The sequence below is a fragment of the Podarcis liolepis genome (assembly GCF_965112155.1).
Source record: "Podarcis liolepis genome assembly, chromosome: 10".
Lineage (NCBI taxonomy): Eukaryota > Metazoa > Chordata > Lepidosauria > Squamata > Lacertidae > Podarcis > Podarcis liolepis.
In genome coordinates, this window is record NC_139562.1 from 63,161,281 (window position 1) to 63,188,361 (window position 27,081).

Sequence of the window (27,081 nt, forward strand, 5' to 3'; positions counted from 1 at the left end):
TGAATTATGGTGCTGGAGGAGACTCTTGAGAGTCCCATGGACTTCAAGAAGATCAAACCTCTCCATTCTGAAGGAAATCAGACCTGAGTGCTCACTGGAAGGACAGATCATGAAGCTGAGGCTCCAATACTTTGGCCACCTCATGAGAAGAGAAGACCCCCTGGAAAAGACCCTGATGTTGGGAAAGATGGAGGGCACAAGGAGAAGGGGATGACAGAGGATGAAATGGTTGGATGGTGTTCTCGAAGCTACCAGCATGAGTTTGACTAAACTGTGGGAGGCAGTGAAAGACAGAAGTGCCTGGCGTGCTCTGGTCCATGGGGTCACGAAGAGTTGGACATGACTAAACAACAACAACATGAATCGGTGACAAAGAAAAAAATGAATTCTGTCACTGAAAATATTTACAAAATGCGCAGGTCTTTGGATTGTGAGAGTGTGTGGTGAATTAATCAATGCAGAGTCTTCTTCATAAACAATAAAACTTTTACTTGAGAAAAATAAAGTTCATATACAGCATAGTTAAAGAGCATACACAGAGTGCTCATAGCAGCTACAGTATCTGACTCTTCACAGACACAGTTTCAGTTACTGATTTACTGAAGTCCTGGAGCCACTCTGCAGCAACACAACGACACACACAGAGACACTGGCTGAGACACACACACACACACACACACACAGAGAGAGAGAGAGAGAGAGAGAGAGAGAGACTTGACACTGAGGCCCACAGAGAGGCTGGCTACTTTTATAGGGAGAATAAAGATGAGTCACGAGTCACAGTGACAGCAGTTTGCTGTTAACCGTTAGCAGTTAGCAGGCTTGAATGATTGTGTAGGCTTTGTAGGCCTTACTGCTTCTGCTCTCAAGAACCTTTGTCTCATGACAGAGAGAAAAGCTAAGGTGAGACAGCAGCTTGCCAAGAGAATCAAAACAGCAGCAACTTTGTGCATCATGCGCTTCAGCCTTTCCTAAGTTTCCTTGAGACCTTGAACTTGCCACTGCTGAGGATGATGTGCCCATTATGTTACATCAGCTGCAGCAAGAACTGAGGAAGCCCAATATAGCGCCTCTCGTTTGTCTTTCCAGCATGCATGCATGTATGACTTTCCCTGAAGGTTCAGCAGAACTGTAAACCACATCTGTCTTCAGCAGCGTTTTGCAGCCTAAAACAGGCTCTTAATAGGGAACTGTAACAGCTCCTGCACACTGTGGGATTGGCCTAGCAACTGAGACCAAAATAATACCTCTGTTTCGTCAAGTGCTAAACCGATCCCACGATTGCCTTATTGGTGTACAAGGAAAGGTCTAGGCATTGGATTGGGCAATCAAATTGTCTTTGATAGGTTTACCACACCTATCAGCCAATCACCCACTCCCACCACTGTTCTGAGTAATACCCCTCCCCAGCCTCTCACTATATACCGTATTTTTCGCTCTGTAAGACACACCAGACCACAAGACGCACCTAGTTTTTGGAGGAGGAAAACAAGAAAAAAAATATTCTGAATCTCAGAAGCCAGAACAGCAAGAGGGATCGCTGCACAGTGAAAGCAGCAATCCCTCTTGCTGTTCTGCCTTCTGGGATAGCTGTGCAGCCTGCATTCGCTCCATAAGACGCACACACATTCCCCCTTACTTTTTAGGAGGGAAAAGGTGAGTCTTATAGAGCAAAAAATACGGTATATATGGATCTGGCGACTTCTGTTTCAGTGTATCCGAAGAAGTGTGCTCATACCGATAACAAACTTAGTTGGTCTCTAAGGTGCTACTGGAAGGAATTTTAAAATTTTGTTTAAAATGGAAGATCCTGGGGGAAGCTGAGGCACGGACTCAACCACATTTTGCAGCCTGAATTGGAGACAGGATGGGGTGTGTCTGTCCATTTGTCCATCCCATCCTGAGCCAACATTATTCAGACACTTAATTCCTGCCTTCCTTTATCCACCACCAGCAACCAGGGCCTACACCTGAAATAGGTTCCTTTACCCCACAAACCTTTTTGTAGCAAAACCTTAGCTGCTATTAATTTCTGTGAGGAGCTGTGATAGCAGATCATTTGGATGCTTGGTCGTCAAGATGTTTTTTCTATGGCTTGGAAAAGAGGCATCTCTTCCCTCTGTCTTGAGTTCTAAATTATTTAAAAAGCTGGCAACGGATATTTGATAGGGAGGCATGTGACATTTATTTTCATAAAACATTAAAAGAGCTGCGTGGTGCTGCTTTGTACACTCAAATATAGCCCCTAGTACGTTTTAGTTTTTCCTTTCAATTGAAAATTGTTTTTGTGATGTTGGAGTCCCTGTGCCACTGGTGCCAGTTTTACCAGCTCCATGGCGCCTGTGAGGACTAGCGTGTCTCCTGTTGCCTTCATTTAATGGGGTATACTGGAATTGTAATGAACAATTAAAGAGTTGTTTGTCATCTTCAAGAGATTCTGAAATCTCTTGAAGCACAATGCCAATTGAATACCCTGGAAAGCTCAGAGAGGGAGGGGGCAATCCGGCCAGTGTGTGCGTGTGTGTGTGACAAGCATGCACACTGTATTTTCTTTAAAGCAATGTTTAAAGGTGGTTAGCGTGTGGGTTAAACCACAGAGCCTAGGACTTGCTGATCAGAAGGTTGGCGGTTCGAATCCCCGCGACGGGGTGAGCTCCCATTGTTTGGTCCCAGTTCCTGCCAACCTAGCAGTTCAAAAGCACCCTTAAGTGCAAGTAGATAAATTCTGGCAGGAAGGTAAACAGCGTTTCCGTGTGCTGCTCTGGTTCGCTGTCTGCAGACAAACGCCGACTCCCTTGGCCAATAAAGCGAGATGAGCACCGCAACCCCAGAGTCAGTCACAACTGGACCTAATGGTCAGGGGTCCCTTTACCTAGCGTTAAAATTACTGGTGCTACCCATCTGAAACATGGCCAGGTTGATTAGCTCTAGAGGGGCTACCATGTTTCCAAATTTCATGCCCCCTTGTGAACAAAACAAGGATATTATGGCCGTTTCGGTTTCATAGTGCAAGTCTATGGGATTTCCAGATCTGGTCAGAATGAATCCAATCCTCATTTATAAATCAGGGCCACAAATCGGATCAGTGGGTGGGTGTCACCAGGATTGCTAGAGGGCTTCAGATGCTGGCTCCCAAAATTCATGCTTGCTTCCCCCCAAAAAAATGGACAGTGTCTATATCTGTACGATAGGCTGTGCATGTGTCTGCTATGTATTCTGAGCCTAAACATGTCCTCTAAAATGAATGGGTTCAGAGTGGAGCCTGCCTTTGCAGAAGTCCCAGGTTGTAAGTTCTAGGCTCGGTAGGATGCCATTTAATTGAATTATGTGGCTAGTACATACAGATGCAGGATGCGTTAACACCTGGATAACTCTAATTTTCTAAATTAAATAAGGCAGTTACCTAAGCAATTCTTCCACCTCAATGAGAGCATCTGCGTCATCAGGTGACTCAGGAGACCTACACCTTCTGTTAACAAATGCATTAATAAATAAATGTGGTGCAGATGTTCTACTGAGAACCTTTTGCTGAAAATAATCCAAGATCGGGGTGGGGGGGGAGAGAGAGACTTTGCAGCTTTGCACAGATTTCTGACACCACCGAACAGCTTCTTGTGGTTCACACCAGTGTGCAATTATGTTGCTCTGACCGAGCACCCGTTGTTGAATTTCCCCTTTGACTTCTCACCTCCGTTTTCTCAAATGCATCAACCTGGCAGAAATCAGAAGCCAGATTCAGCAGCTCAAGGAAGCGTTCACCTAAACCAGGGGTCGGCAACCCGCAGCTCTGGAGCCGCATGTGGCTCTTTTACACCTTTGCCGCAGCTCCGGGGCAGATACTAGTGAGGGGAGGAGGCGCATTGTGTGCCCTGACACTCCCCACTGTGGCGGGTGCTGTACTGGCTGTGACGTCGCATGGGGGCGGTGCGTGCATTAGTCACACACCGTCCCGACATCACCTTCCCGCCCGCCCGTCCACTACATTGTAAAGGGGCATGTATGCTGGTCACTGTTTTGAAGGGGAGTAAAGAACACACACACAAAAAAGGTAACTTGTTAATTTAACGTTTATTTCTATGAGGAGGAGTAATTCTGAGGGGTCAAACAAAGAAATAATAAAAAAGTGACAAAAAAGTTATTTCTATAATGACGAGTTTTGCGGCTCCAGTTTTTTTTCTTTGGAAATGGGTCCAAGTGGCTCTTTTTGTCTTAAAGGTTGCAGACCCCTGACCTAAACTGTTATAAATTAGTTGAAGCTGAATCTTTACAGCATTCATTCGTATCAGGCTTTGTGAGTTTGCTGTAGGCACTTTGGGGTTTTATTGAAGAAGCGGTGCCAGCAAGATGTAAAATGTTTGTTTGGTGATGTATATGGAGCCCCACTGAGGCTAAACGTGTGGCTCAAAATCCAGAAGAGCCTGCCCCATCCTCCCCTCAAAAAATGGCAACACGGGAATATCAGAGCCAATCTCGGTTAGAACATGATGCTGATAAACACCAAGGTTACAAGTTTGATCATTACATGGGACAGCTGTGTATTCTTGCATCGCAGGTCATTCACTAGATGATCGTCAGGTTCCCTTCCAACTCTATGGTTCTGTGATACTGTTTTTCACAACAAACATTCCCACCCCCTCAAAAAGAGTTGTTTTTATAGCATTTGAGCATGCTGTGTAGTGAAACTCCAGTCAAACAGGATTTTCACCAGCCCAGAGGCACCCTGGGGAAACAAATGGCAGGTACAACTGGAACTATACTGGAAAAAGGTAAAATATACTGAACTGTGCTCTGAACCCTCTGCAAAAAGGCTGTTTTTAAGAGAAAGCACTTCCTTGCTTTTATAGAAAGGTGAAATTCAAGATGCACTTCTGTGTTTTACTTGAACTGTATTTACTTAATCCAACTAGCAAATTAACACTTCCTTCTGCCATCTGTACTATACAGCTCACTGGTAATGTACAGATCTTTAGCAGCAATACTCTAAAGTTCAGTCTGGACAGATAATGAGGCCTAGATGGTGATGGGGGGAAGTCAAATAACACTAAAGCAATAAGTCTGGGTGACATACATAAATTATTCAGGAGGATGAGTCATTGCAAGTATTAATGACTCAGTCTAGGCTGTGTATTTGCAATCAGATTTAATTCAGTCATTAGCTTCAGAAGAATCAGAAATGTTCTGTTGCTCTAGAACAGAGATGGCGGCCTATCGCCAACCAGCGTGACAAATAGGGATGATGAGCGTTGCAGTACAGCAATATCTGGAAAACTAAAGAATTCCCATCCTTTATAATATAACAAGAAGCTCTATTGTCTTGAGTTTTGCATAGTGCTCAGTTCTCACCATAAGTTGCTGTGACTTTTGCATTTGCTTACAAGTATACAGTGTAGTGTGTACTTTTATATTTGCTTACACAATATTCCACACAGGCAGATGGAGTCCAGGGCGAAGTAGCAAAAGCTGTCCGTATCACTATTGCTACTACCAAGTGAGACAGACCATGGCCACCAACAAGCTTATGGTTTCTTTGGAGCGAGACAAAGCATGAGATCAGGGACTCAGCTATATTGGCTTTATATAAGAAAGAAAAAGTGCTTTAGATGCGTTGTACTGTATATGCATTATAATACTGTGACACCAGATGGCGCTGTGGGGTTCCATTTTTGCCAACCCAATTTCTCATACAAAGTTTACAACGCGTTTAGCTGAAACACTTCTTTGATGAGTCTAGATCCAGCCCAGGTTTGGAAGTAATGCTAAGCCAACTGTTGCCTTGGTTCGGGTAGCATGGCAGCAAGACAACTAGAGGGAGGAATGAAGCAGCTGCCATTTTTTTCAAGGTCCCACCTGCACTATGCTACGATTGTTGAGCTTTTTTTGGCAAAGTTGTTGAGCTTTGCTTTTTGCTTTTCTTTCTTATGGCCAAAGTTGTATAGCTTTTTTCACTTTTGCCCACAGTTGTAGAGTTAGGAAGTCCTTATTCCCTCTCACTGAGATACAATTCCAGAGTTCCCAAGGAAGAGGGGTGGATTGTTAAACCACTCCTGGAATTGTAGCTCTGAGAGTACACTTAGTTGTTCACACTTAGCTGTCGTTTGACTTACCATGTGAGGCTCACCCAAACCATTGTGTTGGGCTTGGCCCTGGATAACTGTTCAAATCCTGCTCAGCCATAAGACTAGTCACTCTCTTTGCCTAAACTTCCTCGTGGAATATGAATACAATAAAGATAGGAGCAGTAATCCAACACAGAATATTAAAGGCTGTATACTGTACTTAAAAAAACAACAAATTCTGAAACAAGAATTCATTATGCAAATCTAATTGTTTGCATAAATATATTCAGTGTATTTAGTTCAGAGTGTGGTAGACTGCTTCTTGGGAGAAAGGTGATGACAAACCTAGACAACATCTTAAAAAGCAGAGACATCACCTTGCCAACAAAGGTCCGTATAGTTAAAGCCATGGTTTTCCCAGTAGTGATGTACGGAAGTGAGAGCTGGACCACAAATAAGGCTGATCGCCGAAGAATTGATGCTTTTGAATTATGGTGCTGGAGGAGACTCTTGAGAGTCCCATGGACTGCAAGAAGATCAAACCTATCCATTCTGAAGGAAATCAGCCCTGAGTGCTCACTGGAAGGACAGATCGTGAAGCTGAGGCTCCAATACTTTGGCCACCTCATGAGAAGAGAAGACTCCCTGAAAAAGACCCTGATGTTGGGAAAGATGGAGTGCACAAGGAGAAGGGGACGACAGAGGACGAGATGGTTGGGCAGTGTTCTCGAAGCTACCAGCATGAGTTTGACCAAACTGCGGGAGGCAGTGGAAGACAGGAGGGCCTGGCGTGCTCTGGTCCAGGAGGTCACGAAGAGTCGGACAAGACTAAACGACTAAACAACAACAACAAATTATAACAACCACCACCCAGGGCTGCAGTCCCTATGCGCTCTCGCGTGTCACGGGAGTGCAAACACCTACTGAACTCCGCAGGATTTTTTTGTGGGTAAACATGCAGAGGACTTGGCTGCACTGCCATTGCAGAACAAGAGCTAGGTGTTGAGAGAGAGGGGGGGAAGAGGATGGGGCGACTAGCAAGGGAAATAAATCCCCTTCTGCATTTGCATTTGCGGCGCTTCAGCGCTCGCCGCCGGGTTCCTTTGGTTGCCTCCGCAATGAGGCCCAGAGGCGGCTTTCCTGGCCACCCTTTTCTCCTCCGTCGCTTCTAACCAGGCTGCCAGTCTCAAAAGCAGCCGGAGATGCCGCCGAGCCATTCCCAGGCAGCGGCAGGAGAAGCTGTCTGTCGCCACTTCGAGGCGCAACGTGTTGCACTGGGTGACTCGGCAGCTTCTGAGCCGATAGTGCCTGCAGCCTATGCCTCCTCGCGGCCACCCTTCTCTCCTAGAGCAAAGCCCCCGCTCCTGCCGCTACTGGCAGCTCCGCCAATTCCAGATGTTTAAGCGGAGACCTTAAACGACCTCTGGGCGGCGTTCAACCCATTGCATTCCGCTGGGGGGCTTCCTTCGCCGCTGCAAAGCGCCTTCTCCAACAGCTCGTTGCGGCGGCTACCGCGGAGGACGCTTCCTTTCGTGCAACTGCCCTTTGCAAATCGCCCCTCTCTTCTTCGGAGAGGGGGTGGGGGAGATCCTGCACTAGACTTAGGGACCAAGAGGAAGTACTATGTGAAGGCCGGAGTCTTGCCAGCCTGCCGCAGCCGGATTTTTTTTATTTTTTTCCCTTTACCATCTCTGATTTTGCCGAGTCACCCTAGCGCTCCTCTCTCGGCTTTGGAGCAGGAGAAGCGCGGGGATTTAAAAAAAAGGCTTCCATCAAGGTAACCGGAAAAGGACGATTCTAGTTCTGCAACAAGCTTCTTGGTACATACATCTGTGTGTGTCTTTGTGTGTGTATATAATATGTTCTATATAGGAATTATATATAACCAGCTTCTGATGGGCTTTTATTGCGCAGCAGAGCCGCGATAACATGTTTACCGCGCTGGTTTTTATTATTCTTATCCAGGCAGGGGTTTTTTTTACGCCCGCGGCGCTTTCCCTGCCCGCTGGTTTTTGCGCGCTGGCTGCAACCACCCAGCTTGGCGCAATCCGGGTCGCGCCTTTCCAGGGCTGCCCGCCGGCACCTGGTCCTCGGCGGTATTGCATGGCGCTTAATCTCCGCCGCCGCCTGGGGAAGGGAGGCCTGGGGAGAGGGGGATGGCGGGCAGGGAGATCCGCGGCTGCGGGCGCCAAGGGCGACCCCCGATCGCCGTTGCCGCAGTCTCGCTAGGGACGCGGCTGTTGCGCAAAAAGGGAGATGGTGCCTCGTCGCCTTCCTCGGTCTCCACGTGCGCCCTCTCTTTTTCTCATCGCTCTCCGGTGTCGCTCCTCCTCCCCGCAGGCCGGGACCACCTTCCTCGGCTCGGGATCCGCTGGATCTTCTCCTGGATTTCGTGGATCTCCTCCGGCCAGGCGGCGACGGCGACGCTTCCCCTGCTGCAGGCAGGAGCGCCCGGGTGAGGAGCGCCGCTTATGCAACACATCATCGAGAACCACCCGGACATGGCCACGGCGCTGCTGGCGGGCGAGAAACTCAAGGAGCTGATCCTGCCCGGTGCGCAGGACGACAAGGCGGGCTCGCTGGCGGCGCTGCTGCTGCAGCTCAAGCTCGAGCTGCCCTTCGACCGCGTCGTCACCATCGGCACCGTCCTCATCCCCATCGTCCTCGTCACGCTGGTTTTCACCAAGAACTTTGCCGGTAAGGTGGGCCTTCAGGGCAGCAGCGTGGAATGGGAGAACTGGGAGGGGAGCCTAAGGCTCAATCGAGTCCAACCGATTTGCAATACAGCAGGGGTGGCCAACTTCCAAGAGACTGCGATCTACTCACAGTGTTTAAAACTGGCAATGATCTACCCCCTTTGTGGGGGCTGGGGTCAAAGTTGTTGAGTTTTTTTCAGGGAGGAGGTAAAATGTTGAAGAAGAAGAGTTTGGATTGGATATCCTGCTTTATGACTACCTGAAGGAGTCTCAAAGCGGCTAACATTCTCCTTTCCCTTCCTCCCCCACAACAAACACTCTGTGAGGTGAGTGGGGCTGAGAGACTTCAGAGAAGTGTGACTGGCCCAAGGTCATTCATCAGCTGCATGTGGAGGAGCAGGGAAGCGAACCCGGTTCCCCAGATTACGAGTCCACCGCTCTTAACCACTACACCACACTGGCTCTCTTGACCTGTTGAGCTTTCTTTAGGGGAGCCACAGTTGTTCAGCTTCTTTGGGGGGAGCCAGTGATCTACCGCAGACGTCCAGTGATCTATCGGTAGATCACGATCTACCTGTTGGACATGCTTGCAATACAGGGATCTCAAGGCATCCAGTTTGAAATCGTGCCTAAGCTTTGCAAATGTGCTGGCAGTTTTGTTGCTGCGCTGCTAGGAGGAACCGGACGTCCAGCCGGTGAAGCCTTTCCTCACTTCTATTGCTGCACCTCGGAAATGGGGGACAGCTTCACCTGTTGAAAGTCCGCCTGTCTGGCAGCTGTAGAAGAAGCTTTGCCGAGGAGGGGAGAGGTGGGGCGGTAGGAGTGGTTGGGACACACACACACACACACACACAATTCCCTTCCATTCTCAAGTAGTTAGACGGATGAGGGAGGCGCAGGGCTGTAGCTAGGGGGAGCGCTAGTCGGGTTATTGCCCCGATGAAGCCTCCAGAGGGGTGCCATTGAGGCTCCCAGCCTGTGGGTCGGTGTATGCAAATGTTAATGGGGTGCCAAACTGGGTCTTTGACATGTGTGAAATAAAGCCTACTTTGGCCCCTGGGGAGTCATCCTCCTGGCAAATAATCATTATAGTTCAGTCGGTAGGGCACGAGACTCTTAATCTCAGGGTTGTGGGTTTGAGCCTCACTTTGGGCGAAAGATTCTTGCATTGCAGAGGGTTGAACTAGATGACCCTCACGGTCCCTTCCAGTTATATTTATTTATTTATTGAGTTTATACAGTGGAACCTCGGCTTGCAAATGTGATCCGTGTGGGAGGCACATTCGCACTGTGTCTGTGCACGCGCGGGTCGCGATTCTGGACTTCTGCACATGCACGATTTAGCGCTTCTGCGCGTGAGCGAGCGCCGAAACCCGGAAGTACAGTGGTACCTCGGGTTAAGTACTTAATTCGTTCCGAAGGTCTGTTCTTAACCTGAAATTGTTCTTAACCTGAAGCACCACTTTAGCTAATGGGGCCTCCGCTGCTGCCGCGCGATTTCTGTTCTCATCCTGAAGCAAAGTTCTTAACCCGAGGTACTATTTCTGGGTTAGCGGAGTCTGTAACCTGAAGCATATGTAACCTGAAGCATATGTAACCTGAGGAACCACTGTAACCCATTCCGGTACTTCCGGGTTTGGCGCGGTGCGCATCCGAAACTGCGTAACCTGAAGCGTCTGTAACCCGAGGTACCACTGTATCCCTGGAGGTCTCAGGGTGGTTCACAGAAAAGATCACAACATATATAATCAATAATCAAAATAAAAACAACAACCCAATCATACTCCCCCAGAAAACAGCCACATTTTAAAAGGGTACAGGATGTCAAACAGATCAACCAAAGACCTGGTTAAAAAGGAACATTTTTGCCTAGCGCCTAAAGGTGTGTAATGAAGGCGCCAGGCAAACAGTTCTATGATTCTATGAAAACAGGCATTTATTAGGATTCTGATAAAAGCAATCCTCCATGACAGGGAAGGGGTGCCACGTGGTGGAAACCTCCCAGAGAGGAGAAACTTGGCAATGTGCAATGGGAAAGGCCAAGGGCTTAGTAGTGGGGCTAGACTTGATGCACTGTGGAGGCTCAGCTTCGAATCAGAAAAACACACAGGCCTGATTGAATCTCATCTCTGCCATGAACTCTTGAATCCCTTAGACCAGGAGTGGGGAACCTCTGGCCCTCCAGATGTTGCCAGACTTAAATCCTCCCACCTTTGGGGAGCTGGAGACCATCAACATCTGGAGGACCTCGGGTTTCAGCATCCCTGCCTTAGATGAACCACGCCATACACTTAAACCACTTTTTCTCCACTCTCCCAAAGTATAGGTAGATGCCTTCTAAAGTTTTGGCGCGTTGTGCAGCAACAGTCTTGATCCTGTGTAATCGCACCACTCTACCTTACCGGGTTCTTGTTGCAAGGATTACAACAAAATGTAGTATTCTGGCACGAGCCGTTATTTGAAGACGCTCAATTACTATATAAGTTATTGCTTATTTATTATATCTGCAAGCGTCTGCTTAGCACCAGGATGTGATTGGGGTTGGTAGGGGAGGACTGGCCAGAAACACTGTGGAAGGGGGAATGGTAAACTGGAACAGTTTGAGAGGGAGATGTACTATCCAGCTTGGTCCTCCGTGTAAAAGCAGTTGAAAGTGGAGTCTGTGGCCTCACTGGAACCACCAACCAGAGGGTTTTGGAGTGGGGGTCATAATGAACAGAAAGCGGCTAGAATTTTGCTCTCCAGAACCACAATTACAAACATGCTCAAATTTTTATTTCGGGATCTCTTCCCCTCAAAAAACAACAGGACACACAATGTCCAGCTGCTCCCAGAGACTTTGCCTCTTCCATTCTTGAAGCGCATGGTTGTATTTTTGCTGCAGCTGCCGAGGGTGTGCAACTGGGCGAGTGACTCCCATTTTCCCCAGAGATGCTGCGCTGCCTTTGCAAATAAGCTGCCCTTGCTTTTTGTTCTTCACGGAGCACTGCTTGCCATCCCTCCTGTTCCTCGGTGTGTTGTTTGCCCTCCTAAAAGTGTGACATCATACCGGGTTCATAAGGAAAGGGTTAGCTAATTGTAAAATGACTAACCAATGGGAACCCAAGGGGCAGAGTTAACTGTGCATAAGGTTTAAGCACAGAGGGTTTTTTTGGAGGTGTTAGAGTTAGGGTGGTTGAGAAGACAGTCTGGAGTTAGAAGAGACAGAGAGGATGGGTTGGGCTAGTCTGGTTTGAGAGTGTGAGAGAATTTGTTAAGAGGAGTCAGTCAAGCAGTTGAGATAATCAGTCAGAAGGTATTAGGAAGGTATAGGCCGGTAAAGAAACTAAAGTTAAGATACTGACAGGAATATTTTCTGAGAAACTATAAACTTGTTAATGTTTGTAAAATAAATTTGTGGGTTTTTTGGTTCACTTTTAACAACTGTCTGGACTCAGTGTTTTACCAGAGAGTAACGGGTTGGTGGCAGCGGGGAAGCGAGCACAGTGGTGGCACAGGGATCAATAGACGGTTAAACGTCCAAGGACCCTGTGTGATCGCCACACTAGGTACCTCAGTTTTGCCTTCTGGGTTCCTAGCACCGCCTTGCTCCCTTGACACCTACTTTTCTGAGCAGAGGAGCACTTTGGTACAGAGGAGCATTCGGTCACACAAGACCCCTTCCACACAGAGTCCAGGCACTCCGGGCCACTTAGGCCACCTGAGCCTTGAGTGACTAATAATAATAATATTCAATTTATATGCTGCCCTATACCTGGAGGTCTATAATAATAATTTATGATTTATACCCCGCTTCCTCAGCCTCTCTGGGCGGCTTCCAACAAAATATTAAAATACATTAATGCTTCAAACATTAAAAGCTTCCCTCAACACTGCTGCCTTCAGAAGTCTTCTAAAAGTCTGGTAGTTGTTGTTCTCTTTGACATCTGGTGGGAGGGCGTTCCACAGGGCAGGCGCCACTACCGAGAAGCCCCTCTGCCTGGTTCCCTGTAACTCCACTTCTTGTAGTGAGGGAACTGCCAGAAGGCCCTCGGAACTGGACCTCAGTGAACATCACTAAAACGTGTTAAGATGTGCTCGGAAACATACTGGGAGCCAATGTAGGTCTTTCAAGATCCAGGAGAACCCCCAAGCTACAAACCTGCTACTTTAGGGGAAGTCCAACCCCAACAAGAGCGGGCGACCTCCCACCTATCCGGTCTAGGGAACCACCCACTAACAGTGCTTCAGTGTTATCTGGATTGAACTCCAGTTTGCTGGCTCTCATCCAGTCCATTATCGAGGCAAGACCCTGGTCCAGCAGTTCCACTGCCTCACCTACAGATGCAAAGGAGAAGCAGAGCTGAGTGTCGTCAGCATACTGCTGACAACGTACTCCGAACCTCTAGCTTTCCTACCTCTGTGAAAACCAAGTCTTTGGGTGTCGGCCTTCTTTTGCCCTTTCTCAGCCCTGTTACTGGCACACGGTCTCCTTGTGGTTTGATGCCGTTGCCCTGAGTTCTTACAAGCGGTCCCCTTCGTCATGACTCTTTAAAATTAACATGTCCTTACCTATTATGCATCAGCCTCAGAAGTCCACCTGAAGGCGCCAGGGTTGGTTTTAGCTCAAAGGATTTCATGGCAGGTGGCTAAAGCACAGTAATCACTTGTCATCACTGGAACATAAGAAACTGGATTAAGACGAATCAGGTCTATTTAGCTCAGTGCTCCCTACACTGATTGGCAGTGGTTGTCCAGGGTTCCAGACTGTAGTCCAGGGTGGATAGAAATCAATGATTAAAAAAAAAACACAAAAAACAGATTTTTGTTATTTAAATCAGATTTTTAAAATAGAATGCTTTTGGAGGAAAAATCTTTCTAAAGATAGTTTTCTATTTAAGTTACATTTTATTAAATAAGGAAATAAGGATTTGTTTTAAGTTTTTCATATGTGCTAAAACTCAAAGTTTTGTTCTAATTGTTTAACCACATCAGTTAACAAACATGGATACGTATGCTATAATGTTACTGTTTTGGTTAACTAGATTATTTAAATTGTTGTTAAGGAAATGATTATTTTTCTCTTTCCAATAAAGCACAACAGAAAAGTTGTCCAAATATAAATAGTTAACTTAATGAACCTCACAATAATTTCATAATTATCTGTCTATGTATTTCTAATAGTATAACCAAATTAGTAATTTTTGATATAACTGTAAAAACGACTCTGAAAATTTATTATTCCAAAAATGAAACCTTCATCTGGTAAATATTAAGATTATACCAGGAAGAATGGGTCTTTCCGTAAAAACATGATTTAAATCAAGTCTTACTGACTAGTAATTTAAATCATGATTTTAAATCGTGATTTAAATCAAATCCACCCTGCTGCGGTCTGTCCTATCCCTTCCTGGAGATGTCAGGAATTGAACCTGGGACCTTGTGAATTCAAGACTGATTCTCCACCACCAAGCTATAGCCCTGCCCTTATTGATTTCCTCCATATCTGTGTACACCTTCAGGCATTCTGAAGGATTCCAGGTTCCCCCTTCCCACCTTTTGCTGGAGGATATAGAAATGCAATAGGCAGCAAACTATAAAAGGGTCTCTCTTCTTTTCTTTTCAAGTGGCAATTTCCAGAGGGATAACTGTGCAGTTAAAGCAACCAAGAGTCTTGTGGTAACCTTAAAGATTTAACACATGTATTGCGTGTCGAGACCCCGAGACCACCCCCTCGTTGATGAATAAGACACAAGGACACAGATATTAGGTTAATGTTATTGGGCAAATTTAGGCCACAACTTTATTGGTTACAGATGTGAGTGGTATTGGCTTAGGCATTGGAACTGACCTAACTATACCTGACTCCTGCCCACCATGCGGGGAGTCCTGTAAGGGTCAACTACCAATAGGGGGAGCCCCATCAATGCAAACCAACTTGAGCTCCCCCTGGGTTCCCGATGAGGTTGTGGATGTTAGTTTCTGTGTGTTGCCACTGCGCAGTGCTCTTGGGGTCACAGGACTCTGTTTACATTCCTGGGATTCCAGACTGTTGGAAGTCTCACGGAAGACAGGAGACGGATGTGATGTTACTGGTTTCCTGTTCCTTTGTTTTTCGGTTGCTCTCTGCTCTCACAGAGAGAGGACGTATTTCTTTTCTGCCTGCATAGCTTAGTAATAAAACCCTTTAGCCATGTAGCTCAAACTTCTCATTTGTGCTGCATACTCTGAGTAATGGGGAATGTGCCTGGAGCCTTATCAGAGGCTCAGGTCATTAATCACGTCGGAGGCAATTCCGGAAGAGTCGCTCGGTCGAGCGCAACTCTGACAGTGTCATGGCCCTAGCCCAACCCCGGATTTCGGACAAGATCCACACCCCGGATTCCTTTAACGGAATACCCTTAAGCTTGGAGGGGCAGGTGATGGCCACACCTCCCCTCCCCCATCACAAGATCAACCAATGCCTAACCGCCAAACCTTACAAAGTTGTGACGATTGCTACGAGGTAGGTAAAAACAAAATGGTCCGTTTATGAACGTTGCAAAAATGTTGAAATGAAATTACTTGGCTCTTGTAAGAATGTTTAAAGAACTAGGTAAAAAGGTAATGGTTATGAGAAGCTGGTAAAAATAAGATTTAAGTTTTAAGGTTTTTTATAAGATAAGATGAAAATAGAGCAAGGTAATGTAATGACAGAATATTATGAATTATGGAAAGGATTTGCTGTGACAATTATTAATAAAGATACAAGAGATGGGAGGAGGAGGAGGTCATGGAAAGAAGGTAATGAAAGTGGAGAATTTGAAAATGAAGGTTTTATTTATTTTTTTCTGTTTTTGTCTTTTTTCTCTGTAATTTTGTCTTTTTTTTTCTTTGTAATTTTAAAAATTCTTTTTTCAATAAATAAACCAAATGGTCCATGCCAATTTGCCAAGTGGAAAAACTCCTACCAGGCCCCTCAACGGTGACCAACCGAGGTCCATAGCGAGGCCAAATTCTAAACCTGAAAATAGGGCGGGAGATCGAGGAAGTGAGCCAAGAGGAAGCGCTCCGGCTCACGCCTCAGTTTAAATGGGGCCCGGCCACGCCCCCAGCCAGCGGATTGGCTGGCAGGCGAATGACACGGCTGGGAACCTCCGGGGCATGCAGAATTCCGGATACAAGTCTATAGTTAGAAGAGCTGAGTTTCCAAGTGACCATTTAGTACCGTGGAATAGGGTTGGCTGGGAACAGCAATGGGATATGATATGGAAATTATTGTCTCTTTGTGAATAGCTATTAATGTTGTGTGAATCTGCATTGAGGCATTTAAAAGCAATACGTTTTCGGCTTGAATGACGATAGCACAAACACCCCAGAGCTTTTAGAAAGTGAATCATACAGCCCACTGAAAATTACTGATCCAACAAATTGTTTGGGTTTTTAGTGAAACCTTTTAGGTGCTCACATTAATCCCTTGGTTGGTTTTTGTGGGGCAGCGGCGAAGATGGCAAAGTAGCAAAAGTTAAGTTGTGGGGCCTTCCGTTAAACCATTTTCCGTCGGTGTAAGAACATGCAGGCTTCTGAACTGAAGAAAAACGTAATAACTAAAAGATATGCAGCTTTCTGGCAGCAGACTGAGTTCTGTTTTTATTTTATTTAGGATGCGCTCACATTACCGCCTTTGAGCGCAATGTAGTTGTTTTATTCATGGGGAATTTCACAGCCCTTTCGGCTGCTCGCATCAGCACAGCATCATTCGGGTCAGATTTGTTTCTGCTCGTACACACACTAAGGGGGCGTTGGTGGGGCAGGGATGTCTTTACCCCCCACCTCAGGCATGTCCAAAGTCCGTTTCGGGGGCCTAATCTGGCCCGCCGGTCCATTTAATCCGGCCCCTATGGCAGTTTATTTCCTGGGGTAAAATCCTAAAAAAACCCTCAACAACTTCAATCCTAAAAAAAGGTTAACAACTTCACAGCCCTTCACTTCATCAAATCTGGCCCTCTTTGAAAAAAGTTTGGACACCACTGCTGGCCTAGGCAAAGGTGTTTGCACCTTGGCTAGAGATGAATTAGGAACGGCTCGCTGTGGAAGCTGCTTTGAGAAACGTGTCAAACTGTAGCATACAGTCGTACCTTGGATCCCGAACACCCTGCGAGTCGAACGTTTTGGTTCCCGAATGCTGCAAACCCGGAAGTGAGTGTTCTGATTTGCGAACGTTTTTTGGAACCCGAACATCCGATGTGGCTTCCGATTGGCTGCAAGAGCTTCCTGCAGCCTGGCAGAAGCCGCACCTTGGTTTTTGAACATTTTGGAAGTCGAACGGATTTCCGGAACGGATTCCATTCGACGTCCGAGGTACGACTGTATAGTATAACCCCAAGACTTGACCATTGTGATATTGAAAAACTGAAAGACTCCAGCTGGTACAAAATGCTGTGGGTAGACTGTGACTATCGCCAGTATATACCACATTTTTGACTCTATAGGACGCACCCGACCATAGGACGCACCTTGTTTTAGAGGGGGAGAACAAGAAAAAAAATTCTCCCCCTCTCTGCACAGTGCCCCTTCAGCACTTGTCGGGGCTGGCAAGGGAAGCCCAGGTGTCCCCCCCCCCCCCCAGCCCCAGGGACCACACATTCGCTCCATAAGACACACAGACATTTCCCCTTAGATTTTAAGAGGGAAAAAGTGTGTCTTATGGAGCGAAAAATACGGTAAGTTTCTTCAAAACTTTTCAAAAGCTACAATGGTACCTCAGGTTACATACGCTTCAGGTTACATACACTTCAGGTTACAGACTCCGCTAATCCAGAAATAGTGCTTCAGGTTAATAACTTTGCTTCAGGATGAGAACAGAAATCGTGCTCTGGTGGCGTGGTGGCAGCAGGAGGCCCCATTAGCTAAAGTGGTGCTTCAGCTTAAGAACAGTTTCAGGTTAAGAACGGATCTCCGGAACGAATTAAGTACTTAACCCGAGGTACCACTATAGAGGAATTCGAAGCTCCAAGCAGAAAATTATTGCCTCTAGCTTTTTGTTTCTTTGTTGAGTGTTGGAAGGGCCTGCAGAGAATATTGAGTGTGGCATCCTTCAGGTAGCCCATCAAAATGTGTGACTCTGGGATGGTCGCCGGAACAAATTGACTGACCATTTTCAGTTCCTGGGGACAAAGTGTTACAAGCAAATAAATAACATTCGGGCACAGAGCAGCTTCAGAATAGGAGCAGCTGGCGCAAACATTCCCAAAGGTAAAGATGAAGTGAACATTTTGTTTTCCTGTGCACCAGGACAAGCAATTGAATTTGAGAGGGCAAAGGTTTGAAAACAATTAATTGCCTAAGTGGACATGGTGCAGTTTTTATGCACAATTAATACTGGCACATTGTTGGGCTTGGCTCTGAACTGTAGCTACATTTTAGATCTGGTGTAGAGACATTAAGAGGGAAGTGCGCTTATTTCAGGAGCAACAACATGCTTTTAAAAAATACTGCTTAATTATCCAAGGGCTATCTTCTGTACTACCTTCAGTATTTTTATCCGGCTCCTTATTGCATCTCCATTATTAATCACCCTTCTATATCTATGGCAGTATTGAGGAATGTGACCACTATTTGTGAACTGCCCTGTGATTTTCGGATGGAGGGTGATGGAAAAATAATCATAAATTTATATGCTGCCCTATACCCGGAGGTCTCATTGTGGTTCACAGAAAAGATCACAATATATAAAATAAAAACAAAAACAATAATGCAATAACCCCCCCCCCAAAGAGCCACATTTTAAAAGGGTATAGCACAGGCTTCCTTAACCTCGGTCCTCCAGATGTTTTTGGCCTACAACTCCCATGATCCCAAGGTAGCAGGACCAGTGGTCAGGGATGATGGGAATTGTAGTCTCAAAACATCTGGAGGGCCGAGGTTGAGGAAGCCTGGTATAGCATGTCAATCATGTCAACCAAAGGCTTGGTTATAAAGGAACGGTTTTGCCTGGCACCTAAGATGTATAATGAAGGCACCAAGCAAACTTCCCTGGGGAGAGCACTCCACAGACGGGGAGCCACTGCAAAAAGGCCCCGTTCTCATGTTGCCACCCTCTGGACCTCTCGAGGAGGCACACGAAGGAGGGCCTCAGAAGACGATCTCAGGATCTGGCCAGGTTCATATGGAAAGAGGCAGTCCTGAGCCGTTTAAGGCTTTATAAGTCAGAACCAGCACTTTGTATTGGGCCTGGAAACTAATTGGTAGCCAGTGCAGTTGGACCAGGATTAGTGTAATATGCTCAAACCGTCTTGCTCCGGTGAGCAACCTGGCCGCTGAATTCTGCACTTGCTGAAGTTTCCGAACTATCTTCAGAGGCAGCCCTACGTATAACGTATAATAATAATAATAATAATAATAGTTATACATTTCACTGCAAGGAAAGCCTCATAATTTGCTCACATTGTGATTGCCCATATTTCCCAATTTTCTAAATTCACTGGGTTGCCCTTCACATAAATCCCTGTGGGTGCTATCCAGTGCTAGTCAGAGAAGACCCCTTTAAATATATGGTCATGACTAACTTAGGACTGCCATTTTCATTTGGGTCTACTACTCTTGAGTGGAACCAATTTGAAGACAACTCAGGCTATTTATTACAGATAGATTTGAAGAGCTAAAGAGAGTTGGCAGCCAATTAGGTGATTTGGATAAGATTTCCCCTTTTTATTAGCACATTTCACAAAAAGCTTCAATGTGATAACCAAAAGCATGTGGCTGTTCAAAGGCTATATCTCAGCTGAAGCAGCTCCCCAGGTGGGGTGAAGCCACTGTGCTGGTTTCATAGCAGGTGGGACATACTTGTGAGACAAGTGAGGAGATCTGTGCTCTGCAAACACACTGGCAGAAGCACCAGAACGGCTCCGCTGGTTCGTTTGCACCACACAGACCTCCATATTCCCTCACCTTGGATAGTGTGGTTCCTTGATACCTTATAAGGCATGTTTCACTAATGGCGGGCAAGTTTCCTTGACTACCATTCTGGCCCTGCAGATTTGTGATGGGTAGTAGTAGAGTGGGAAATTCAGGTGTACCTTCATGATAGTCACAGCCACACACTCCTTCTAAGATTATACCAAAAAAATTAATTATACATTGTAATTAGGTAATCATTGCAGTGATCAATGTATATCTCCATGTGTGTCGCCTTTCAGTTAGCTCTATTCTGTGTGCGTACATGAGTAAATGATTTGGGGTACTCCAATATTGTCTTTTGGAATGACTTCAGTTGTGTTTTCCTTGAAGTGCTGTTGTACATTACAAAAAATTTGCACACCATTCTCTTGAAACCTCATTTCACACAGGTCCTGCTATCTGCACGCTCACTATCCAAAAATTCACTTACCCACACGAAAATAATTATGGCCAAACCTTGCTATACACTCCGAAGATTCACTTATCCAAACAACCAGTTTCCTTACTTCCTTGTTCGTTTGTGCTTTACTGGTTGGCGACAGCCATTTTTGGGTAGAAGCCATGGAGAAACAGTGGGGAGTGACACTGGACCAATCAAAGAGCAGGAGCATTTGGACAAATCGGTTTTCTACGCTTTCTGGTTGGCTGCAGCCATTTTAGGAAGAAAACACGGAGGGGATAGAAGGAAAGCAAACAAATCCCGCATTAGAAATATTTCCATAGGAAATAATGGAAATTGTGGACTCGTTATATGAACACTTGCCTAATGAAAGGTTTCCACGGAACGCATTGTGTTTGGTAAACTGGACGTGCTTGTGCTTTAGGTAGAAGCCATGGAGAAACAGTGGGGAGTGACACTGGACCAATCAAAGAGCAGGAGCATTTGGACAAATCGGTTTTCTACGCTTTCTGGTTGGCTGCAGCCATTTTAGGAAGAAAACACGGAGGGGGTAGAAGGAAAGCAAACAAATCCCGCATTAGAAATATTTCCATAGGAAATAATGGAAATTGTGGACTCGTTATATGAACACTTGCCTAATGAAAGGTTTCCACGGAACGCATTGTGTTTGGTAAACTGGACGTGCTTGTGCTTTCAGTGTTCCTAAAGGTTAGCTCTGGAGCATACAGAAAAACTGTGTGCTTTCTCCAGAGTAACCCTAAGAGCCAATCCTGAGTGCCTGGTACTTTTTAGGATGCTGGAGGCAGGAACCCTGCTGGGACCAGGCTGCAGAAATAGTAATGGATCTTGGACCCCCTGCAACCCAGGACCATTACACCTCTGGTGACACCTGTGTTTTAGGACACACTTTCAAGCTGTGCATTGCAACAGTGAGGCCCAGTTGCCTGCCCTATACTTTCCACACACTGTAGAGCATCGGTCTTCCAACTTGGTGGGTTGGAAGCCTCTGTTGGGTCACAGTTTGGTCTGAGGTGGGTCGCAACTGCAGCACTATTAACATGCAAGTATACGGTGATAAATTAAGAATTGGCAGAAGGGTGCTTGGTTCTTGGGTTTGAAAAGGACGAAGACTACTGCTATAAAGCTTCCTAAAACTTGCCCCAGAATTGTATACAATGCACAGGGGCGGAGGGCTTAAAGCAGACGAGTCAAGGTGGAAAGGATTCCCTCAAACGTTGATAGTTTGAAAAACAGGACTTTCAAGCCAAGAGTTTCAATATCCAGGATTAGAGGATCTCTCGTTTCCAAATAATGGGACGAGGGTGGCGCTGTGCGTTAAACCACAGAGCCTAGGACTTGCAGATCAGAAGGTCGGCGGTTCGAATCCCCACGACATGGTGAGCTCCCGTTGCTCAATCCCAGCTCCTGTCAACCTAGCAGTTCAAAAGCACGTCAAAGTGCAAGTAGATAAATAGGTACCGTTACAGCGTTAAGGTAAACAGCGTTTCTGTGTGCTGCTCTGGTTCGCCAGAAGCGGCTTAGTCATGCTGGCTACATGACCCGGAAGCTGTATGCCGGCTCCCTCGGCCTGTAAAGCGAGATGAGCACCGCAACCCCAGAGTCAGTCACGACTGGACCTAATAGTCAGGCTCCCTTACATTTCCAAATAGTGTTGAGATTTGACTTGCTTCCAGATCTTCTCATCGCCTGATACACATTTGCTGTCTTGCTTTCCCCCCATGGCCAGAGCAGCAAGGAAATAGCTAGGAACAGTTTAATGGTGCTATCCCATGGATATCTACTTGGACTAAGTTCGGTGGGATTTCCTCTTAGGTAAGGGTGCATGGGATTGTAATCTAAGTATTCCCTTGGCCTAGTACGAAGACTCAGTGCGTCATGGAATATATTGCCAGTTAGGGATTGGAATGAGTTCTTTGATTGCTTATGGCAGGCATGGCCAAACATGGCCCTCTAGCTGTTTTGAGACTACAACTCCCATCATCCCTAGCTAACAGGACCAGTGGTCTGGGATGATGGGAACTGTAGTCCCAAAACAGCTGGCGGGCCAAGTTTGACCATGCCGGGCTTATGGGGTTCTTGCTCCAGTTCTTTCAATCTGTTGCATCTTTCTGTGGACTGCTGTGACTGTGGTTTCTAGATGCGGAAGCTGCTCGCTTGTGTCTGGGTTCACGGGGCTTGCAAAAGGAATGATTCATCATCGGATCATGGGACGGTTTCATTTCACAGCAGACCTGGCGTCTGAATGAAAGGAGGAGGGGTTGTTAACCTCCACCACTGGTTACTCCTCTGGAATTATAGCATCTCTCAGATGCCCTTTAAGAAGCTTAAGGATAGATCCTTTTCAAAGGGCAGCTTATATAATATTGAGCTGTATATTTCAAAAGTGATAACAGTATCTGACTTCCAGCAAAGATTGCACTTTTCTTCTTCTTCTATAGATCCTCTTCTCTTCCTCAAATATTCCAGTTGGGTTTTTTTGTGTTTTTAAGACAGCAGAAAAGCCAGGCGGCTGTGTACAGATTAATCCATAGCCCTCTCTTTGACTCTGGCTTTCTCATGACATTCGCTCAAAATGGCTTGATTACACCCAAGTAAGCTCATGAATACTGTATTTTTCTGTCTCTTAGCAGTTCCCCACTGCAGCCCTCTACCACTCTCCTGCTAAAGAAGTAATGGAGGAGACAGTAAGTTATATGACTGATGAGTCATTTTCGGTCTTTTGTTTAATCCCCAATATGTAATCTCTCCTGCTTAACTTGTACTTTTCAATATGTTAAGTTTAGTACATCTGTTTGAATGGGGCACCTTGCCCAACCCTTGGGTGGGAGGGTCACATGTTGGCAGTGGACATCCCATAGTCTCACACGTACACACACAGAGAGGGGGGGAGGAAAACAGCCTGCCCCTCCTCATCTGAACTGTGTTTCAAAATTGTAGACTCAACCCCCAAGCTGGGGGTTAGCCACCCCGGAATTAAAATATAGTATTAAAGATTTCCTTGATACTGGTAGTATGTCCGAACCTCAGATATCCCTATTCACTCTCGTGCAGACTGTTCCTATACATATTTACTCAGCAATCATTCACGACTCTCAGTGGGGCCGGCCTACTCCCAAGTAAGTGTTTGATATAGAACGGCACCTTCAGTGGACTGATGTTTTAGAAGAGAATTGGTGAGAAATCTCAAGCTCTTTCCAAAACAATTTCAGTGTGGCTCTATATTGGTTACAGGACACGGGTGGTGCTGTGGGTTAGACCACAGAGCCTAGGACTTGCCGATCAGAAGGTCAGCAGTTTGAATCCCTGCAACAGGGTGAGCTCCTGTTGCTCGGTCCCTGCTCCTGCCAACCTAGCAGTTCAAAAGCACGCGAAAGTGCAAGTAAATAAATAGGTACCGCTCTGGCGGGAAGGTAAAAGGCGTTTCCGTGCGCTGCTCTGGTTTGCCAGAAGCGCCTTAGTCATGCTGGCCACATGACCCGGAAGCTGTACACCGGCTCCCTCGGCGAATAACGCGAGATGAGTGCTGCAACCCCACAGTTGGTCACGGATGGACCTAATGGTCAGGGGTCCCTTTACCTTACCTATATTGGTTACCTTTCTGGTTGCCACACTACTGCTCTTGAATCCCAGAGATCTGCAGATAGACATTGGGTTAGTGTCTGACTTAATCACACTCAGAATAGATGCACTGAATTCAGTGGACTTAGGTCAGAATACAACCCAGTGTGTTACTGCTTATACACATCCAAGGCAGGCCCAACAACTTAATAATAATAATAATAATAATAATAATAATAATAATAATAATTAATAACAATTTACTACTTATACCCTGCCCATCTGACTGGGCATCCCCAGCCACTCTAGGCAGCTCCCAACAGAATACAGTCATACCTTGGTTCTCGAATGGAATCCATTCCAGAAGTCTGTTTGACTTCCGAAAATGTTCAAAAACCAAGGCACGGCTTCTGATTGGCTGCAGGAGCTTCCTGCACTCATCTGGAAGCCCCATCAGACGTTCGGCTTCCAAAAAAGTTCGCAAACTGGGACACTCACTTCTGGGTTTGCGGTGTTCGGGAGCCAAAACGTTAGACTCACAAGGCGTTTGAAAACCAAACATCAAACATTAAAAACTTCGCTAAACAGGGCTGCCTTCAGCTGTCTTCTGAAAGTCAGATAGTTGTTTATTTCCTTGACATTTGATGTGAGGGCGTTGCACAGGGTGGGTGCCACTACCGAGAAGCCCCTGGGTCCCTGTAACTCCACTTCTCACAGTGAGGGAACCACCAGAAGGCCCTCAGAGCTGGACCTCAGTGAACATCACTAAAACTTGTTAAGATGTCATGCAAACTTTTCCATCAAACCTATTGAAAAGAAATTGGCTAAGTAAGATGAAGATTTTGATTTGTGGCGCAAAATATCCACAGATTTTGAAATAATGATTTCCAGATCTGTGAAAGGACTGTGATGTAATCAAACAAGTTAAGAGTTGGGACTCCGCCATACCCAAATGATAGCTGTAGCTTTGATGTGTGCTAAAATTAGACTTTGGATCTCTACAACTGCTGATTTTCGTTAAAGAGCAGGAAGCGAGCGCTATCTAGTTTCCCCATAAAGAAAAGGTCAGGAAGAATCTCAGATAATTTGAATGTACCATTGGGTTTTTTAATTCCTGTGTTCCTTCATCTCTCTATTTTTTTCTTTAATGCCACGGTGACATTGAGAAAACGAGATCAAAAGAGTTTTCAGACTTTTATGTTTGACATGTTCCATAAGGTCAGCAAGAGAAGAAAGCCACATTGGTTTATATACAAAGCTGGTACAACCACTTTACAGAAGTAGCACTTATACAGTTTTATGCTCTTTATGTAAGCCAGGATGTAAAGAACCTCACAGACATTGCTGCACACCTGTTTAGGAACTTGAACACTTCCAGAATTTTGAAGGACCAGGTTGGCTTTCGAAGTTTTGGTCCCTTTCATCAGCAAAAGGCTGGCTGGTGGAGGTGACAGAATGTGGCCAGCCTACAAGCCAGATTCTCAATGTGTCTAGGAGATTGATTTATTTTGTTCCATTTATGAATTGCTGCCTTGTAAAACACATGGAAGCGATTTAGCAATAAAACATTGAAAACGATTTCATATACACCAACATAATAATTTCAAATCATACGGCATGGGATAAAGATGTGCGTAATGTGTTCTTTCAACAGAGGGCACTTGGAAGCCTAGTTAAGATTGAAGGGGTGGCAAAGAGCATATAGTGCTTTTGACCACCTTCCTCAGACCATAGCTGTCAACTTACAGATTTGAAAATAAGGGACCAGCAGCCTCAAAAATAAGGGATCAGCAGCCAAAATAAGGGATTTTCCGGGCACAGGTATGTTCAACTTCTGAGCCCCTCTGAGCCAAAGGCTTTAGAAAGCCCAGCCAGCAGCCAAACAAAGCCTCAAGCGGTGGTTCCCACAGCGCAGCAACCCAGCAAAGGGGATGCAGCAAGGAAAACCACCGTCACCTCTCTGCTGGGAAGCGCTGAGCAAAGGCGAGTCCCCAGGCAACGCAGCCAATTTGATCGGCACAAGGCATGCAAGCTCCACCCTCCAGTCGTTCTTAGAATCCTTATTGGGTGAGCAACGCAGCCAAGCAACACAGTTGGAGCCTCCCTTCTCCCTGGCCTGCAGGGAGGGAGGGAGAGGAGCTGCTTCCTTTGAAATGTCCCAGGAAATTTAAGGGACATCATCAATAAGGGACAGCAGTGGGACACGGCGCTGGGATAAGGGAGTTTCCCGCCAAATAAGGGACGGTTGACAGCTATGCCTCAGACCCCACCCGAGGGTCTCGGGTTGTCTTCAGGGCTTTGGCTACTGCCCCACCTTGAGGCCCTCTAAAGACAGTTGCGTTGAAACAGTAACAGCAGGGTAGGCTCTTTTAATATTTGAATGAGTTTCATTTGCCCCCAACTAAACTGAAAAAGTCTGAACCCGTAAACCTGGTCATTTATTTCAGAGGAACTCTCGCCTGTGAGCTGTGTTCTGAATCATGGCATAGAGAGAGGTCTGTTTTTAACTGTGCATGTTGTAGGACAATGTTTTCTCAAGAAAGCTGTGTTTGCCACTGAGGATACTTCTCTTAACAAGAGGTACTATAATTATATTTCTATTAAATGGGGGGAATACTTAGAATGAATATCACCACCACTTCCTAGTTGAGATTTCATCCCAAACTCTTTTTATGATGTATTTTGTGTGTGTGTGTGTGTGTGTGCGTGTGTAAATTTTATGTTGTAAGCCACCCTGATATCGCTGGACGAAGAGTGGTATACAAATCTAATTAATAATAATAATAATAACACAGTGGTACCTTGTGGGAAAATGATTGCTTGTACATAAGAGCATGAGCAGAGTTCTTATTATTGCAGAGTGATTTTACAGCACGAGATATTGCTAAGAGCATGATGAGCACGTGACCACCTCATGCTAGACTAATGATTGGCTCACGTAGCATAACACTCTCTTTGTCTGTGGGCAAAAGCAAGGTTACATTCCTTTGATTTGGTACCTTTGAGTACCAGGCAGAGCAAGCGCAGTGCTGGAGGAGGGAGGATGATCTATTTTTTACTGCACACAATAAACGTTACGGCTGTAGCCAAAGCTTCTTCTTCAAGTCATCTTGGTGTGAGACTGATTTCTTACTGATTTTCTTACTGATGTCGAGCTGGATTCTCGACAGTACCTTGGTTCCTGAATGGCCTAGTTGTCAAACAAATCGTCTCCCGAACGCTGCAAACCCGGAAGTAAGTGTTCCGGTTTGTGAACGTTTTTCGGAAGCCGAACGTCCAACGGGGCTTCCAATTGAGTGCAGGAAGCTGCTGCAGCCAATAGGAAGCTGCGCCTTGGTTTTCAAACGGTTTCGAGAATCAAACGGACTCCCGGAACGGATTAAGTTCAAGAGCCAAGGTACCACTGTACATGAAAAAACATATAGGTGACGCA

The 27,081-nt window shown here is 46.0% G+C and overlaps 1 protein-coding gene across 13 annotated transcripts in view; it reads left to right on the forward strand.

Moving 5' to 3' along the window:
* PANX2 (pannexin 2) overlaps positions 1–27,081 on the forward strand; it is a 46,943-nt gene that overhangs the window by 2,484 nt on the left and 17,378 nt on the right. For 2 of the 13 annotated variants that reach the window (XM_083463514.1, XM_083463510.1), the window contains exon 1: positions 8,700–8,753. Coding sequence is in view for 2 of the 13 variants with exons in the window: in XM_083463512.1 (XP_083319638.1) it covers positions 8,528–8,753 (226 nt within the window). In the remaining 11 variants the exon portion in view is untranslated. Of the gene's footprint in view, positions 1–7,730; positions 7,877–8,396; positions 8,754–22,717; positions 22,775–26,095; positions 26,229–27,081 lie in introns of those variants that run through there. The other 11 variants (XM_083463519.1, XM_083463518.1, XM_083463509.1 and 8 more) reach the window with 11 other exon arrangements.